Source organism: Panulirus ornatus, chromosome 63 (assembly GCF_036320965.1).
Source record: "Panulirus ornatus isolate Po-2019 chromosome 63, ASM3632096v1, whole genome shotgun sequence".
In the NCBI taxonomy this organism is placed as follows: domain Eukaryota; kingdom Metazoa; phylum Arthropoda; class Malacostraca; order Decapoda; family Palinuridae; genus Panulirus; species Panulirus ornatus.
In genome coordinates this window covers 28,831,883-28,851,337 of record NC_092286.1, presented here as the reverse complement: position 1 = coordinate 28,851,337, position 19,455 = coordinate 28,831,883, and the positions used below count along the sequence as shown (strand labels likewise).

At 38.8% G+C, this 19,455-nt stretch overlaps 1 protein-coding gene across 8 annotated transcripts in view; it reads left to right on the top strand.

The window, feature by feature from the left end:
* Nmt (N-myristoyl transferase) overlaps positions 1 to 19,455 on the top strand; it is a 105,740-nt gene that overhangs the window by 68,591 nt on the left and 17,694 nt on the right. For 7 of the 8 annotated variants that reach the window (XR_011712044.1, XM_071656830.1, XM_071656826.1 and 4 more), the window contains one exon: positions 8,543 to 8,688. Coding sequence is in view for 7 of the 8 variants with exons in the window: in XM_071656830.1 (XP_071512931.1) it covers positions 8,543 to 8,688 (146 nt within the window). In the remaining variant the exon portion in view is untranslated. The other variant, XM_071656831.1, reaches the window with a different exon arrangement.

Sequence of the window (19,455 nt, the reverse complement as noted above, 5' to 3'; positions counted from 1 at the left end):
ACAGTTGCATCCACTCTACAGATTCATCATGGTTATTTCCTAATCTTGGTGTCTCTGTTGTTGATGACTGCACTACCCCTGAAAATGTCAGACAGACTTGGAACTTTTGGCTAAACCTCTTAAGGATGTAACTTGATTTTGTAGAATCGGTTAAGCTGCAACATGAAGGCATAGTCCAAGCATGGAAGATTCTGTGTAATACCTCAATGCTAGAGGCCCAATGCAATGCTGTACACTTCAAGAAAGTATCAGTAAAGAATAGCTACTGTAATGGATTATAACTAATTTAACTTTAGCTAATCATGGCAATATCTCGCCTTTACTGCTTCCACTTCCAGAATTGGCTTGTCTCATGCATCTGATTCAGGCTATGGTAATTAGATTTGAATTGTTCAAGAGCAGAACTCTATGAACTGTCACGTCAATCTTTTCCCATTATTTTGCGATTCATCGTTATTTAGGAGTTGTAATTTTAGTAAGCAAACAGTTATAAGGCTTATTCTTAAATGGCCTTTCCCACTTTAGATGATTTGTGATATTGTTAAGAACTTCATATTTGTTACCAATACATTCAGTAAATACATTTCTTTGTGAATGGAGGCTGGTAAATGACATTGCAGCAGGTAATTGTTTTAAGACTACTGACCTAGCCCATAGTGGAAGTTTTATATGTGTTGTATATCAATATGTGCTCCTAGAACAGTTATCTCCCGGTGTTTAATGGTTATATCAAGCAGGGAGGGAAAGAGGCTAGCACTTCCCCTAACTCTTGCCACATCCAAGCTTGAAGTCATATGTGAAAAGGGAGTTGTTCAATGAAGTGTGATTCCACAGCTTACAGAGTAGTGCCAGTAGTAACTTCAGAAGTTGTCCTTTGGTCAAAAGTTTAAGAATACATATTGATCACAGGAGCTCTAGGAATAGTCACCCCAAAATGGATAATGTTGAACATAGCGTTACAAGGAACTCATTGATGTCGGGAAACTGTTCCATTTGAATAATATTAGAACTGGTATTTGTGTTGAACATGGTTTTAGTGATTGAAGTGTTAAAATTACTCTGAAACCTTGAGCCTCCCATGCATAATATAGCAGGCTGAGAAACTTACTAAGATGAATTCTGTTCTTATGAATTTTATTGTGTTCTAGTCTTAAGACATATGTATCCAAGATGTCAGTACCATGATTTAGATTTAGTATAGACTCTAGTTCATAGACCAGACCGCTCAGAGATGCGTGAGGACATGACGGAAGTGGCTGAGCAAATGTCATATGCACTTTATCTGGCCTGATAGTGATAGGTATGGAAACTCCATGAATCAGCAGTTTTAATGACGTTTTTATGCTTGAGGCAGAATGAAGCCTAAGAGGAGAGCACCCAGAATGTTATATAACATTTTTCATGTCGGTTATACTCTTGCTACACTGTTCAGAGAGTCAAGAGCTTCACTTTCCACTTATCACCAAACTTGCTGATTTTGTGAACAGAATGGTTGTAGAGCATTCCAGCTGCCATATGACCTCTTGATATACAAGTTGAACGAATTTTTATTTTTAGTTTGCTGATTTAGCATAGTAAGTCACAGATGCTAGTGCTATTGACACCAACCCCTTTTAAATACCCTACCACAGGTTGTCATGAGGCAGTCTCTCAGATAGTCTTGAGCATGTCTTCTCCTAGGGTGGATGTTCTGCTTCCAGTTTCCTTTGGAAGGAAGTCAAGAGCTCTTTACCCCACCTTGGTGTATTAGAATTTATTTTTGCTCAAGAAAGATTTTCTTGATATCTTTTGTCCACAACTACAAGCAATTACATTTATGATGGCAGAGACAGGATCGAGTAATTGCAGCATCGAATCAAGAATTTCCAAGATTCTGGTGGATCCCTGTGGAATGCTGGTGTTTGCTGTGGTTCCTGTTTTGGCCAACTTTGTGTTGTAGAAGTATTATATTGACAGCCTGCTCTCTACAATCAACACTTGGCAGTTATGAAGTTAAGTTGTGAACTTCAAACAGCTACCCAAACCACGCTGAGACCTCGTAGCAAGAGCAGCACACAGCCCCTTGTCACACTTCGCATCTTCACTTTACCACTCAGTTGTTACCAGACTACCTCCACAAGGTTCTGGATGATGCCACGTTACTCCTGACAACGTCATCAATGCTACTTTGCTCCTGACAACAACATTGGCATTTGCATCCTGTTGAGGGTCTTCTCAACTCCCACACTTCATCATCCAGGAAAACTTCTCATAATGGATATGTAGTGTGATACTGTACTATTCTGAGGATTTATGAATCTTAATTGTAAACTTCAAGCAGCTATCCAAACCATGCTTAGACAACATAGCGTGAGCAGCTACCCAAATCACTCTGCGACCATGTAGTGTGAGCAGCACATTGCCCCTCATCATGCTTCACATCATCATTGATCCACACTGAGACTACTTCTGCAAGATTACGGACAATGCCACTTTACTCCTGTTGATGACATCGGTACTCGCATCGTGCTGAGGGTCATATATATGTCCACACTTCGTCATTCAGGAAAACTTCTCATTACAGTTTCATGGTGTGATGTGCAATTGTAAGGATTTATGAAAATTAGATAAAATGTTCAAGACATGGCTAATTCAGAAGCACCTTCATGTGTAATCCATAAGTTAGTGCATAAATATATTATTTACAGTTTGAGGGAGATAGCGAGGATTTAGAGTTGTGGTTTACAAATACATAAAACTCCGCCTGTGATGGGGTTAGGACTCCCTCAGATAGTGATTTGATTAAGGAAGCTCTAAGCCTAATGGACTATAAGCATGGAAGGGCCAAGGAATTTTCCCTAAAACCAGAACTCATAAATGTAACTAAATGGAAAAAATTTAGATGTATTTGGACAGAATTGTCTAGGCATGAGGAGAGGGATAATGTGTTAGCAATGTTTAAAGAAATGTTTGAGTTAGATGTTATTGTTGAGAAGGATGATAGTTTCTCTTAAAACAAAGTTGCCAACCTGGGATGGAGATTTGATTGGGCGTTTAGGGGTATATCATGGATGGACTGACAGTGGCAAGGCAGTAACATAGAGATGAAAGTCTAGGCACCTGACTAAATCCTTGATGATTAATGGCACCCTACCAGTGGCAAAACACAGAATTATGGTCAGTAAGAAGATTGAATTGCATACCTGAGTATCAGAATTGTCATCTTTTATATGTAGTTATGGAGGATATGAGACTTCAGTCGTAGCTGTAATTAGTAAGATCCCATCAAAATTTTAGAAACAATGTAAGGGTTCTGATTGGTCCTTCACAATACTTGCAACCTCAAAATTATACAGGACAGCTTAGACAAGGGACAGCCAACTGATCCTCATATTCACACATATACATCACATGTCTCGGACATAAAACCATTGGCCCATACCACCACAGTGCTACTACTGCAAGCTGACAGAACATTACAGATTTGCTTGTCCAAGCTTATGGCACAATCTTCCTAAAGATGTTGTTCCTATCATAGACAACAACCCACAACATGAGACATTGCAGACAACTTCAAGCATGCTCTAATCCATGGAGATTTACAAACATATGGGAGACCCATCAACCCAGTTTGATTCACGGGAAGTTTTCAGCCAGCCTCAGTCTCAGCCGGTTTTGCACTGAACTCGCAACCAGCTGACAACAGACAGCTAAGTTCATTTACTTCAGAAATATAGTTAAACCTCATACAGTTCTAGAAGATCAATGAGTAAATAATGAGTTTCAGAACCTAGTTGTAAATGGGACTACAGGGCCTTTGATTTTTGCCAAACTTAGTGGGATACCAGTAAAGGTTTTTATAGATACTAGAGCAGAAGCCATCTTGATTAGATTAGATTGCATTAAAAGACTGCATAAGGGATCAGTACAAGAATGTGACATTGGAATATTTAGTGAAGCTGGAGTGTCCGGACAGCCATTAAAGATTTTTTTGTACATATTCATCATTTCCCGCTTTAGCGAAGTAGCATCAAGAACAGATGACTGAGCCTTAGAGGGAAAAATCCTCATTTATCCCAATTATGAGTTTCTTCTTTTGGAAAACTAAAACAGGAGGGAAGGATTTCCAGCCCCCTATTCCAAACCTTTTAAGCGCCTTCAATGACATGCAGGGAATATGTGGAAAGTATTCTTTCTCCCCATCCCTAGGGATAGGCTGTTGAAGATATTAGGAAAAGTATCGTCTGTTTCCTTGCGCTACCTCACTATCGCAGGAGACAGCGACTAAGTATAATAAAAAAAGGATTTAGAATTACAAGTCTTAGAACTAGAAGGCTGCATTGCTCAGTTGTCGATTGGGTAAAATTTAGAGATGTTTTAATGGGTATCACTACTATACGAGAACCAAGTAGTTGTTCAGGGACATAAGGTATCAATGATAACTCATGGTAAATTATCAAGATTTTACTTGACTTACACAACCTTCTTTAGTACCCCCTCTGGAACCCACTAGAAAACAAATACGTTAAGGTCTTTCATACTCTTGCTTAATGCACAAGGAAAATTTCCCTACTCATTTAAATGTATGTATGGACTCGAGAGAGATATCTTTATCATCCTGAGTTTCTTAAGGGGCGTTTTTACTTGACATAATACTAAGTTCCATACTCTCTAAGAAAATGGAGGTAAAAGTAGCTGCTCCATGCATGAGAAGTCTCTTGTGCAGCATTTAAGAACCCAACTCGCTCATTTTAAAGAGAATCTTTGTAGAACCGACGCCCCATGAGATGAGCGATGGAACTCTGTCCTTCTACCTGGCCAGTAGAATGACAAGGACCTTTCCTTCTCCAAGGGGACCTATCTAGTCGACTTTTCCATATTCCAAGCACCGGTCAGAGAACTTGGAATTGTCACTAGAGAAGATATAGTTTGTTCTACACATTACCTTGATGGAACGGTTCCAATGCCCCAATGATGGGAATGTAATATTAACTCTAAACTGGTAAACTTACTGACTGTTTATAGGAATACAGTGGGTTTTGGAAGGGGAACCTTTAGAATTGACTTTTTATATTTCTCACTACATTTCCCTTGAACCTGGTGCATGCTAAATCATATTTCCTGATTATAGACTCCCTCATTCCCAAAGACAGATAAATGTATGAATGAGATGTTGCAACCTGGTTTAATTCAGTCTGGTAGCTTTCTTTGGAATGCCCCACTTATCTTAGTGCCAAAGAAAGATGGGACTTAGAGGCTTGTGTTAGACTATAGACGGTAGAAAAAGGGTTACTATCCCAAATAAATTTCCTTTACTTGGACAAGGTGTACTTTTTCGACAATTAGGGGATTTTTCACCTTTGGTTTGTTACACTCTTTTTGGCAAATACTATTGGATGATGCCAATAAACCAAGGATTGCATTCAGCTGCCCTACAGATCACTGGGAGTTAACAAGGATGCCTTTTGGACTAACGGCAATGTCCATAACCTTATCAAGGCTCATGACGGAAAGATTTTTAGAAGTTTGATAGGACAGACTTGCTTATTATGATTAACAGTTCCATCCAGTCTACAGATTCACCATGGTTATTTCTCAATCTTAGTGCCACCATTGTTGGGGGCTGCACTACCCTTATGAATGTCAGACATGCACTACCCCTTTGAATGTCAGATAGAACTTAGAACTTTTAGTTGAACCCTTAAGGATGTTCCTTGATTTAGGTTGTAGAAACAGTTGGAGTCCAGTGTGAAGGAATAGTGCAAGCCCAGGAGATTCTTTGTAATCCCTCAGTGTTAGGGACCCAATACAATAATGTACACTTGAAATAAAGATCAGGAATTTAAAGAATAGCTACTATAACGCATTATAACTAATTTAACTTTAGCTAATTATCACCTGCACTGCTTGCACTTCCAGCGTTTGCTCCCCTCATGCATCTGATTCAGGCCATAGTAATTCAGATTTCTGTTGTCCAAAAGCAGAGACATGTAAACTATATCAGTTCGAGCTTTTTCTTTTATTTGTGAATCATTCTTGTGTAGAAGCTGTGATTTTAGTAAGCAGACATTTACTTTTAAGGGTTATTCTAAATTAACCCTTCCTAGTGTAGGGAATTTGTTACATTAAAAAATTCATATCATATTCTTTAGTTTTAGATGTTAATATCTATATATGTTTCCAGAGTGTTAATTATCTACTAGTGTTTAATGGTTATATCAAGCAGGGAGGGACAGAGACTAACACTCACTCTAACTCTTGCAACATCCAAACTTGAAGTCGTATACAAAAAGGGAGTTTTTAATTGAAGTTTGACTCCACAGTTAATAGACTAGTGCCAATAGAAGTGCAGTGCTGAATAGCCATAGAAGCTTCAGTGTTTGGCTTATAAGCCTAGATTCTATAATCCAATCCAATAGCAACATGTGAAGTTGTCTACAATTCAGAAGTCAAAGAAAACCCTTTGACCTCCGAAATTCTAGGAAAACTCAACTTGAAGTAGACAGTGTTAAACCTAACATTACAATGCACTCGTTGATGTCAGAAAACTATTTCTTGTGAATAATATTAGACCTAGTATTTGTGATGAACTTGATCTTAGTGACTGTAGCGTTAAAACTATTCTGGAACCTTGAGCGTATAGTACATCATGTAGCAGGCTGAGAAAGTAACTGATGAGGATGAACTCTGTTTTATATACTTTTTTGGGTTCTAGTATTAAGACATATGTACCCAAGATTTCAATACCATGATTACTTTAGATTATTCAGTATAGACTCGAGTTCTTTGGCCATGTCACTCAGAGGCACGTGAGGATGTTTGATGGAAGTTCCTGAGTGAATATGATATATTCCTTACCCAGCTCATTAGCGATAAATAAGAGAACTGCAAGAGTCAGCAGTTTTAATGACGTGTTATGCTTGAGGCTGAACAAAACCTAACAGTGGAGACCACCCTGAATGTTGCACAGCATTCTTCATGAAGGTTATACACTCTTTACACTATTCACTTAGACTTAAGTGCTTCATTTTTTGCTTATCACCAGACTTGCTGATTTTGTGAACAGAATGGGTGTAGAGCATTCCATCTACCATATGGCCTCTTGACGTACAAGTTGAGCTAATTTTTCAAAGCTTGTTCACACTTACGTTTGCTGATTTACAGTAGGAAGTCATAGATAGTGCCTTATGCTCTCGACTAACTCTTTTAAAAAAAAAACCCTATCACAGGCTGTCATGGGGCAGTCTCAGAGAGTCTTGAGCAGGTTTCCACCTGGGGCAGATGTTCTGCCTCCAACTTCCCAGGGGCAGAAGTCCCCCTTTCTACACCTTGTTGAAACAGATTTATGATAAAGGAAGATTTCCATTATATCCATTGTCCATGACTACAAGCAATAACATTCCATCAGGATTTCTTATAAAAAGGATTAAGGAGATGTTGCACAACAAACCTGTTATTAGAATTTTAAAAAGTGATAGTGAAAAGTTATTCGAACTTCATGCCAGCTTCTTTGCCATATTTATCATTGGCTATTACTGGTGTGCTGTAAGATATCTAGATCATTGCTAGTCCATAGGTACAAGACATTCTGGTCGGGTTTGTAATTCTTATAATTGGGTGATTATTGAAGTAATTGTTCTGGTTGTTCTTGATTTCTCGTGTTTATCGAGCAGAATGTAGGAACAATCAGTATTCACTTCCTCTGGTTTGATTTGCATACTTCTGTAGTTCAGAAATTATTGGATCTTTGTGTCAAGTAGAGAAAAAATTCAGGTTTACAAGACATAATTCATAATTCTTACACTGTGAGGAACTGCAGAGATATTATTACTGTCATATGTGCACCGTTGTCCCATGCTTAACTAAATGTGTGTGTTTTTTGGGGGAGTTTCAAATATGAGAATTAGTGTGAGATTGAGTGGTGAAATAGAGCCAAGGATAAGGGGTACGTGTTTACACTATACCCCTGGCCTTTGTTGGGCCACATACATCATCTGTGCTGTGTGGTTTGCTGAGCTTGGCTGGTTTTACCATTGTGGCTGTATTCACAAGCATATTGTCTGGGGTAGTTATGAACACTTTACACAGGTAATTTGATTTCCAAGTGATGTTAGTCTGCTGCTTAAAATGAAATGTTGGTTTTGAGAATTGCCTTTACAATTGTGCTGTGGCTAAGTTCGGAAACAAGGTTTTCCTTTTTGTTACATAAACACCAATGCTGCTTTTTCTTGTGATTTGTCCCAACTTGTCATAATTTGAATGAACAAGGACACCACAAATATCTGCAGAAAGTTTTTTGTTTGAGTATTTTAGCTTCATTAGGTTCTTTTTGGTATTGTTATATATTCAGGCTTCTAATCATAGTCCAGTACCTAACAGTTTTTGTTAGAATATTTTTCATATAGTGTTATTGCTGCTCATGTGTTCAGTGTTTACATGTTTTGCATACCACTCAAGATCATTTAAGAATTTGCAAATCATGGACCAAGTTAACTGTATAGACTTATTTCACTAACAGTCAGAGACTGCAAAGTCAATTTTAATAAAGATCATCATATTCCAGACTTTGTGAGCTACTATACTTTGCCATCAACGGTTATGCATCATCCAACGTACAAGTCTTTGAAAGCTGCTTACTCTTTTTACAACGTCTCCTCTGCCACGCCATGGAAGGTTCTGATGAAGGATGCTCTGATCACAGCAAAGAATGTAGGAATTAAATTTTTGTAAAATGTTTTCTGCAAACTATTCATTGTTTAAGCCAGAATAAAGTATGACTACCTGTTGAATCAGTGTAGCACATTGCCTGCATATAGTGAATTCTCCTATGAAATGGGACTCTCCTTTTTTGTGTTACCTCTGCACATGTGCCAGTATCTAATGTTGGTCATTATCTTCATTTGGTGTACCAGATGCTTACAATATTTATTAATGAATTAATTTGGAGCTTCATAGATATGTTTATTAAATAACATCAGATCTGCTTCTTACATTATGATCAGAATAGATATATGGCTAAGCTTTTCATGGAAAGAAAAATCAAGGTATCAGTTGAGTAAAATGCTCAAGAAATTTGTGAAAAGATCACTTTGCATATTTCTTTGCAGGGATTTATCGGAAAGTCTATCCAGGATACAGATAGATGAGTGAGAGTAGTGTATAATATAGGAAATGATGTAATTGAGAAGATTTGCAGATGAAATTTTGAAGTTAACATTGTGATAGATGACAGGATGATAAGATACTTTGTTCCATGGTAGGTCATGATGGGAGAGAGACTGCACAAGATTTTGTTGGAGTCAGTGAATCGAACTGTTATATGGGTATATATGTAGATGGTATGGGAGAAGTAATGTGCATTTTTTAGGCAGAGGAAGTGAATTCTGGAAGGAGGTAGAACAAACAAGATTGAATGAATATTGTGAATTGGTCATTTAGGTTTAGGTATATTGAGGGTCATGTTACCAAAGCTAGGGACCAAATGAAATGTAAGTATATTGTGTATGATACAGAAAAAGAGCATGCATACATGTATCCTATGTTACAGAGTGGATAAGCTTATAGAGTGAATCAGTATGAAGTGTTTTGTTTATAGATAAGTTTTTTATACAAATTTTTTTATATTTAGTGTAAGGTAGGGTACTATATTTATGAAAGTACTATCTGCATATCTTGCATGTCACAGAAGGCAACTAAGTAGGGCAGGAGCAGGGAGCTGGAAATCCTCCCTCCCAGTATTAATACTTTTCAAAAGAAGGAATGGAAAAGGGAGCCAATCAAGTATTTTCCCCTCAAAGGCTTTGTTTTCTGTAACTGGTGCTATCTTCCTCAGGCAAGAAATGGTGAACAAGTACAAAGAAACATAAAATTGGGAAAATTTATTAAGTTACAGCACCTAGAGGGATACTTTTACTAGAGCATCCAAGTCTCACCCTGCCTTCTCATGGTGACGTTATTACACCCCTTACTTAAGGGCAATACATTTACTTATAGACAGTCACCTATTTTAGAGCCTAGTTGCCTTTGGAAACACATTGCTGGAGTTACTTGCTGCCAGTGACCTGCCAAGGGTGAGGCACAAAAGGCTAAGAAGCAGCACTGGAGTCTACCAATTACGTCAAGGGTTAAAAGAGACAAGTGACTGAGGATGATGGCACTGAATATGATGGGATGACTGGTGATAATAAAAGAAGGGAGATTGTGGAGAGGTTCAAAAGTTGTAGCATGGATGTGTTAGGGATTGGGGAAACCCATATCCTTGGACAGGGGGTGTGGAGTGAAAATGAAAATGGTGAATGCGAGTTATGGGAGGGCATGGAAGGTTGTGTGGTATGGATGGGAACGAGTGAAAATTATCAGGGAAGAGGAAAAGAAGGATGTGCAATTCTGCCATCCATAAGAGTATGGGAGGTTGTTACAGAGCATAGATGGAATGGGTCAACAGTAGTGTAGGTGAAAGGAAAGATTGGGATTGTGAAGGCTGCATGAGTTTGTGAATATGAAGACTGTATGAGGTAAGGATGAAATGAAGCTTTTCTTGAGAAATTTGAATGGCTGTATAAACGGTTTTGAGAATGAGGGAAATACGGTCGTATTGGTTGATATAATTGTAGAAGTGGGATTTAATGAAAACTGGTGAGATAGTTGGAAAATGGGGAGTGCCTGGAGTAAATGAGAATGGAAGTCATCTGGAGGATGTTTGTGCTTAGAGGGATTTATTCCATGCAAACACCATTTTTCATCACAAGATGATCCAAAGATACACATGGATGAAGAATGATGGAAGAGAAAGGCAGAAGGCTTTGAGTGGCTATGTGGCAGTGGATGAAAGATAGAGAAAGGACGTGCTAGATGCTAGAGTTGTAAGAAGATTCTTAGGAGACTGATCATTTCGTGGTCCTTGTGGGGATGAGGATCAGGGAAAAGCGGAGGTATGGAAAGGGAAAGGTGTTGGCAAGAAAATGAATCAAAAAATGCAGGGAGGAGTATGAAAGAAAGGTAACTGAAATCTTAGATGGAAGTGCAGTGAATGGAGGAATGCAGTCATGTGTGAATGAGTTGTTTAGAATGTATAGAGAAATACTTTAAAGGGTTGTAGAATTAGCAGTTGGATACATGGTTGTGAAGTACAGGAATAAAAAGGGCAATGCATGGTGGATATAAGAGATTAGAAATGCTGTGGAAGAGAAGAAAAAAGCAAATGGTATATTGCTTGATAGGAATGTACCAGTGGAAGTTCAGCAAAGGAGGGAAGAATGCAAAATATGCAAGCGGAATGTTAAGCCGATAGAGGAAAGCAAAGAAAGAGTAGATGAAGATCTTGGAAGGAAATTAAGTGGAAAGTTACAGAATAATAAGAAACTATGATGGAAGGAGGTGAAAAGGGATAGAGGTGGATGTTATATTGGAAATGATGATGTGAGAAGTAAGGATGGGGAGTAGCTGGGTCAAAAGGAGGAAGTTAAAGGAAGAGGGAAAGGACATTTTGAAGAACTGATGAATGTGGGAGAAGGGGAGGCAGCAGTCGTTACATGCATGGGTATGAAGGATGGAGGGAAGAGGTTACAAATTCAAAGGCCTATAGCAAAAAAGGAGGTAAGAAGGGCAGTATAATTAGGCTGAAGATAGGAAGGGCACCTGGAGTGGATGGGATTACAGCTAAAATTCTTAAGTATGGAGAAAGTGTGGTAGAGTGGATGCATCTTGAATGTAATTTGGCAAGAAAACAGAGGTTGTGCCAGAGGATTGGGTGAAAGCTGTTATTGTCCCTTTATTCAAAGGAAAAGGAGCTAAGGATGTCTGTATAGATTCTAGGGGAACAAGTCTGTTAAGTATACCAGGAAAAGTGTCCGCAAGAATTTTAATTGACAAATTGATGCAAGTGACTGAATTCAGAATAAGTGAAGAGCAAGGGGGTTTGAGGAAAGGTAGGGGATGTGTGGATAAGATTTTTCTGGTAAAGATGATTGTGGAAAAGTGTGTAGTGAAAGATAAGAAGTTGTAAGCAGCTTTTATGGATCTGGAGAAAGTGTATGACAGAGACAAGTGGGATGCTTTATGGGATGTGTTAAGGATATATGTTATAAGGGTACAACTGCTGGATGGTGTGAAAGCCTTCTTTTGAGGCAGGGTTGTATGATGTCATTGTGGCTTTTTAATATATATACGGTTGGAGTGATAAGAGATATGGATGATGTGATAAGAGAGATGAAAAGGGTGCAGAGATGGAGTGGCAGAGATATGGTGACTAGTGGCAATCCTGTTTGCGGATGATATGGTGTTGTTTGTTGAGAGAGGAGATGTTGCAGAAGGTTGTAAGTATGTTTTATGGTGTACATAAGTATAGGTGATTGAAGGTAAATGGAAATAAAAGTAAAGTAATGGTGTTTAAAAAGAAACAGAGTGAAAATAGATTTTGTAAAACCATATAAAGTGAAAGAGATTATACCCAATTTTCCTTTGGATTTGGGGGGGGGGGGGGAAGACTGGAAGAAGTGAGAGAATTTAAGTATCTAGGAGCTGTCTTGGGTAAGTGTTGTGATATGGAGGGAGAGATAAGGAAGCTAGCAGTACAGGGTAGAAGAGTTATTGGGTCCCCTAAATGAGTATTGAAGGGTTGAGATGTAAATATGGAATTTAAGAGAGGATAAAGGGACAGCGTAGTCCTCTCAACCCTGATTTATGCAGCCTAAACAGGACTTGCAATGTGTCATAGAGGTTGAGAATCCAGGCTGTGAAAATAAACTTTTTGAGAAGAGCATGTGGTGTGGCTAGATGGAATTAAGAAAGAAATAAAAGGGTGTATGAGAGATTTGGTATGGCAGGGAATGCAAAGGGAGTGGTAGAATGGGCGAAACGTGACATTTTAAGTTGGTTTGGGCATGTGGAAAGAATGTACTGGGAGTTTACAAGGAGACCAACTGTGATATGGGCAAATACGGTGGAGGGAGGGAAATAGTGGAAGAATGCATGGAATGGTGTATGCAAGGGAGGCATGTAAGGACAGGGATAAGTGGAGACTCTTTTTGCTGTGGCCACCCCTTCATGAGAGTTCCCGGAGGGAACAGGCATCAGAGATATAGACAGAATTATCCTTATTTTGTGTGTGTGAATGTAGAGAAAGGCATGTTTTTAGTTTGGGCTGCCCTTTTTTTTTTTAGGTATTAATTAGTCCCACTGAAGCTTTTTAGTACAATTATGCAAAAAACATGAGATATTGATAGTTTTGTGAGCTTCATTTTGCATGCATATGTATATAACTTAAGTATATTCTTAGATTTTTTGGATCAAGAATTGCAAGATTGTGCTTTTATTATTAGTTTTGCTTGTTAATGGGAAGAAGCAGAATATTGACCAGATTGATAGAATTGACAACCAACAGAAGCTTGGACAACATGAATTTTGTAATAGAAAAATGTTTTTCATAGCTGTTGACCATTTTCATTGTTGATTCCTAGAAGCTGTTAAAGAATAAAGAATGTTGATGTTATTTCCACAGACTTATAGGAGATCTTATACAGATGCAACTATAGAATGGTAGTACATATGATATATATTAAGGGAATGAGTGGCTTACTGGTTTGCAGGACTTATAATTTTCCAGCAAACAGATTCCACGGAGTAAAAGATAATTCTGCTAGTTCTAATCTCTGATCCAAAGGGAAGTATAATTTCTTCCTTACTATTTTTCATACCTGAGATAGACATTAACACACTACAACCATACTGAAAACTAAGAATTTGCAAACACTTATCCAGATTTTATATAGTCCTAAAAAAACAATGTTTATTGGGTAAAACTGAAGGGCGCAAATGGGGAGGTGATAACAAGTAGTGGTGATGTGAGAAGGAGATGGAGTGAGTATTTTGAATGTTTGTTGAATGTGTTTGATGATAGAGTGGCAGATATAGGGTGTTTTGGTCGAGGTGGTGTGCAAAGTGAGAGGGTTAGGGAAAATGATTTGGTAAACAGAGAAGAGGTAGTAAAAGCTTTACGGAAGATGAAAGCCGGCAAGGCAGCAGGTTTGGATGGTATTGCAGTGGAATTTATTAAAAAAGGGGGTGACTATATTGTTGACTGGTTGGTAAGGTTATTTAATGTATGTATGACTCATGGTGAGGTGCCTGAGGATTGGTGGAATGCGTGCATAGTGCCATTGTACAAAGGCAAAGGGGATAAGAGTGAGTGCTCAAATTACAGAGGTATAAGTTTGTTGAGTATTCCTGGTAAATTATATGGGAGGGTATTGATTGAGAGGGTGAAGGCATGTACAGAGCATCAGATTGGGGAAGAGCAGTGTGGTTTCAGAAGTGGTAGAGGATGTGTGGATCAGGAGTTTGCTTTGAAGAATGTATGTGAGAAATACTTAGAAAAGCAAATGGATTTGTATGTAGCATTTATGGATCTGGAGAAGGCATATGATAGAGTTGATAGAGATGCTCTGTGGAAGGTATTAAGAATATATGGTGTGGGAGGCAAGTTGTTAGAAGCAGTGAAAAGTTTTTATCGAGGATGTAAGGCATGTGTACGTGTAGGAAGAGAGGAAAGTGATTGGTTCTCAGTGAATGTAGGTTTGCGGCAGGGGTGTGTGATGTCTCCATGGTTGTTTAATTTGTTTATGGATGGGGTTGTTAGGGAGGTGAATGCAAGAGTTTTGGAAAGAGGGGCAAGTATGAAGTCTGTTGGGGATGAGAGAGCTTGGGAAGTGAGTCAGTTGTTGTTCGCTGATGATACAGCGCTGGTGGCTGATTCATGTGAGAAACTGCAGAAGCTGGTGACTGAGTTTGGTAAAGTGTGTGAAAGAAGAAAGTTAAGAGTAAATGTGAATAAGAGCAAGGTTATTAGGTACAGTAGGGTTGAGGGTCAAGTCAATTGGGAGGTGAGTTTGAATGGAGAAAAACTGGAGGAAGTGAAGTGTTTTAGATATCTGGGAGTGGATCTGGCAGCGGATGGAACCATGGAAGCGGAAGTGGATCATAGGGTGGGGGAGGGGGCGAAAATTCTGGGAGCCTTGAAGAATGTGTGGAAGTCGAGAACATTATCTCGGAAAGCAAAAATGGGTATGTTTGAAGGAATAGTGGTTCCAACAATGTTGTATGGTTGCGAGGCATGGGCTATGGAGAGAGTTGTGCGCAGGAGGATGGATGTGCTGGAAATGAGATGTTTGAGGACAATGTGTGGTGTGAGATGGTTTGATCGAGTAAGTAACGTAAGGGTAAGAGAGATGTGTGGAAATAAAAAGAGCGTGGTTGAGAGAGCAGAAGAGGGTGTTTTGAAATGGTTTGGGCACATGGAGAGAATGAGTGAGGAAAGATTGACCAAGAGGATATATGTGTCGGAGGTGGAGGGAACGAGGAGAAGAGGGAGACCAAATTGGAGGTGGAAAGATGGAGTGAAAAAGATTTGTGTGATTGGGGCCTGAACATGCAGGAGGGTGAAAGAAGGGCAAGGAATAGAGTGAATAAGAGCGATGTGGTATACCGGGGTTGACGTGCTGTCAGTGGATTGAATCGGGGCATGTGAAGCGTCTGGGGTAAACCATGGAAAGCTGTGTAGGTATGTATATTTGCGTGTGTGGACGTATGTATATACATGTGTATGGGGGTGGGTTGGGCCATTTCTTTCGTCTGTTTCCTTGCGCTACCTCGCAAACGCGGGAGACAGCGGCAAAAAAAAAAAAAAAAAAAAAAAAAGAATGGAGATAGGTCTGCTCATAGAATGAAAAATGTGATTCAAAGATATAAGAATCATGATGAATGATTTCATGTATGAAGAATGCTACATAGGATCTGGTAGGTATGCAAAGATGATAGGTTGGATATTGAAAACTTTTTAAAGGAAGGAAAACTAAATGTTGACTGCTGAATTCAAAGCCTTTACTTTCTCTGTATTGGAATATTAATCGGTACTAGTATCACCTTGTTAAGCTAGAGAAGTTACTGAGCTAGATGATGTCTAAAGGTCCGTTGCTGCCAGTATTAGTTTAGTAACATATCTTTATTTGTGGGACAAGCTGAAAGCTCTAAACTGGATTCATTAGGACTTTATATGAGAGATGCACATTGAAATTACTGGAAGGTTTAGACACTAATTTGCATACTATGATGATGCAGTATTGGAATGATAGACTGTAAAGGGTATACAAATTGAATCCACTGGAAAGCATAGATTAAATGTTAGGGTGAACTACAAAAAAAAAGGGAGTCAGAATAGGTTGAGAAAACCCAAGGACAGTTTACATTGCTTTGTATTTACATGATTTACTTTATTATTTTATTTTATTATACTTTGTCGCTGTCTTCCGCATTAGCGAGGTAGTGCAAGGAAATAGACGAAAGAATGGCCCAACGCACCCACATAGACATGTATATACATACACGTCCACACACGCATATATATACCTATACATTTCAATGTATACATATATATATACCTACACAGAGATATACATATATGCACATGTATATAATTCATACTTGCTGCCCTTATTCATTCCCATTGCCACCCCACCACACATGAAATGACAACCCCTTCCCCCTGCACGCACCCGAGGTAGCGCTAGGAAAAGACAACAAAGGCCACATTCGTTCACACTCAGTCTCCAGCTGTCATGTATAATTCACTGAAACCACAGCTCCCCTTCCATGTCCAGGCCCCACAAAACTTTCCATGGTTTACCCCTGATGCTTCACATGCCCTGGTTCAGTCCATTGACAGCACGTCGATCTCAGTATACCACACCATTCCAATTTGCTCTTTTCCTTGCACACCTTTCACCCTTCTGCATGTTCAGGCCCCGATCGCTCAAAATCTTTTTCACTCCTTCCTTCGACCTCCAATATGGTCTCCCACTTCACCTTGTTTCCCACTGATTCTCTCTATGTTACCAAACCATTTCAAACACCCTCTTCTGCTGTCTAAACCATACTCTTTTTATTCCCACACATCTCTCTTACCTTCCATTACTTACTTGATCAAACCACCTCACACCACATATTGTCCTCAAACATCTCATTTCCAACACATCCACCCTCCTCTGCACAACCCTATCTGTAGCCCACGCATTGCTACCATATAACTTTGGAACCACTTTTCCTTCAAACATACCCATTTTTGCTTTCCAAGATAATGTTCTCGCCTGCCACACATTTTTCAATGCTCCCAGAACTTTTGCCCCCTCCCCCACCCTGTGACTCGCTTCTGCTTCCACTGTTCCATCCGCTGCCAAATCCACCCCAGATATCTAAAACCCTTCGCTTCCTCCAGTTTTTCTCCATTCAAACTCACCTTCCAATTTTTTTTTTTTCCAAGCTGAATTTTGCCCCTATGTAGTTGTGTGTAGGTAACATATACATTTAAGACTTGCCTAAGAACTGAATGGAAACTAAAACCTGTGCAAGTACTTATAATCAGAGAATTATGAATAAGATGTGGCGCTTATGTATATGTTTTGATTTTATATCTAGTTTGAAAAATTTTGATTGTTGTAAAGATGAAATAGTAAGATATTCATATCTTTGTAAATAACTGTCGAAAGAATAGTCATGAAAACTTGGGAAACAACATTTGTTTGAAAGGCTTTAAGCTTATATTTTACACTTGTCTGAAAGTGGTAAGAAAAATGTTAAAAATCAAATAGATTTTCAGCAGTAGGAATATAATGAATACATGATAAACAAGGAAACACTAATTTGGGGATAGGGGATAGGGGAGAAAGAATACTTCCCACGTATTCCCTGCATGTCGTAGAAGGCGACTAAAAGGGGAGGGAGCGGGTGGCTGGAAATCCTCCCCTCTCGCATTTTTTTTTAATTTTCCAAAAGAGGGAACAGAGAAGGGGGCCAGGTAAGGATATTCCCTCAAAGGCCCAGTCCTCTGTTCTCAACGCTACCTCGCTAATGCGGGAAATGGCGAATAGTATGAAAAAAAAAAAAAAAAACTAATTTGTTAGAAAAAGATTTACTTATGGATATCGCATTGAATCATTGGAAGCACAGCTTACAGTGCTGTTACTGCCTGATGTTTATTTGTATAGTTTTATTTTGTTAATAGCCTGAAACATGGTCTAATTCTGTCCAAAAACAGATGAAAATGTTGATCTTTGTTATTCACTAATAAAAGAGCATAGTAATGAAATTTTTAGATAATAATACCAACGTAGTGTTTGAGCGGTAAACGTTTATTTTTTGCTTGATTGAAAACAATAGAAGCCTGTCGAGTTACTAATGATATGGAGGATGATGAGTTAAATGTGATAACCACTGAGATATAAGAATTTTACTTTCTGGTTATCTCAGTGAATCATGGGATGAACAAGCTGTTGGAATCACTTGCTAAGTTGAAAGCCATTAGATAGTTGTGGATTTAATTAATTTCCTTTTTTGGCGATATGGCACTGAGAATGTCATATGAATGCTAAAAAAAGTGACGAAAAATAAAGCTAGAAATAAAAAAAAGTAGAGAATGGTGAGGAGTCTCACCACTTGGCCACGAATATGTCAGCAAGTACAGCACGTACACCATTCTCACTTCATGTAACCTTTTAGTCCTCTACACTTGTTTGACATCAGCTTCTGTAGAAGCGTAGGTAAGTACATTATTATTATTAAATCTTTCAATAACGTGTATTTTTTAATTATTAACATATGCATGATAACTTATACAGAGCAGAATTTTCAAGAGAGAGGGACATTGGAGTAGGTTGGGGATTGAATCCCCTTTTAATCAGTTTTATCTATCTATATTTCTGAAGCCTTGCTCTCTTCAGGAAGTCTCATCAAGTGGGATGGCCGCATTAAAGGTCTCCACGTGTCCCTGTTTTTACATGCCTCTTGCATACACCATTCCATGCATTCTTCCCCTATATATCTCCATTATTATTTCACTCTGTTTCCCCATGTTACAGGAGGTCTTCCTCTCACACCCCTTTAATGATACCATCATCCACTCTCCTTGTAAACCTTCCACCTTGCATTTTTTCCACATGCCTAAACCCCCTCAGAGTATTACTTTTTACCCACAGTACCACTCCGTAATTTATGTGCTTTACATTACCTACTTTTCATAAGTGATTTGGTACTGCCGAGAGATAAAGCTTAACTTTTAGCTTTTCATCTAAAAGAAAAATATCTTCTCAAGAAGGACGCTCACATAACTTATTTCAGGAAAAGGAGTTGGACTCTGACTTCTCATTTTTCTGTGGATGGGCCACTTTGTTTTTGCAACAACATTGATGCATTATTCCACTGCTTATCTCAAAAGCGTGATCCCTCCCAGTGGCACTTGTTCATCGATTCATCATTTTAAGAAAAATCTGAAAGTGGTGCCTCTCCACAGTAGGAACAGGAAATCTTCCATTCCTTTAGGACATTCAGCACACATGAAAGTGTTGTGAGAATATGCAGACATTCCTAGATGCCATGAAATACAAAAATAACGGAAGAATATGCAGGGACTTGAAAGTGATTGGCATGCAG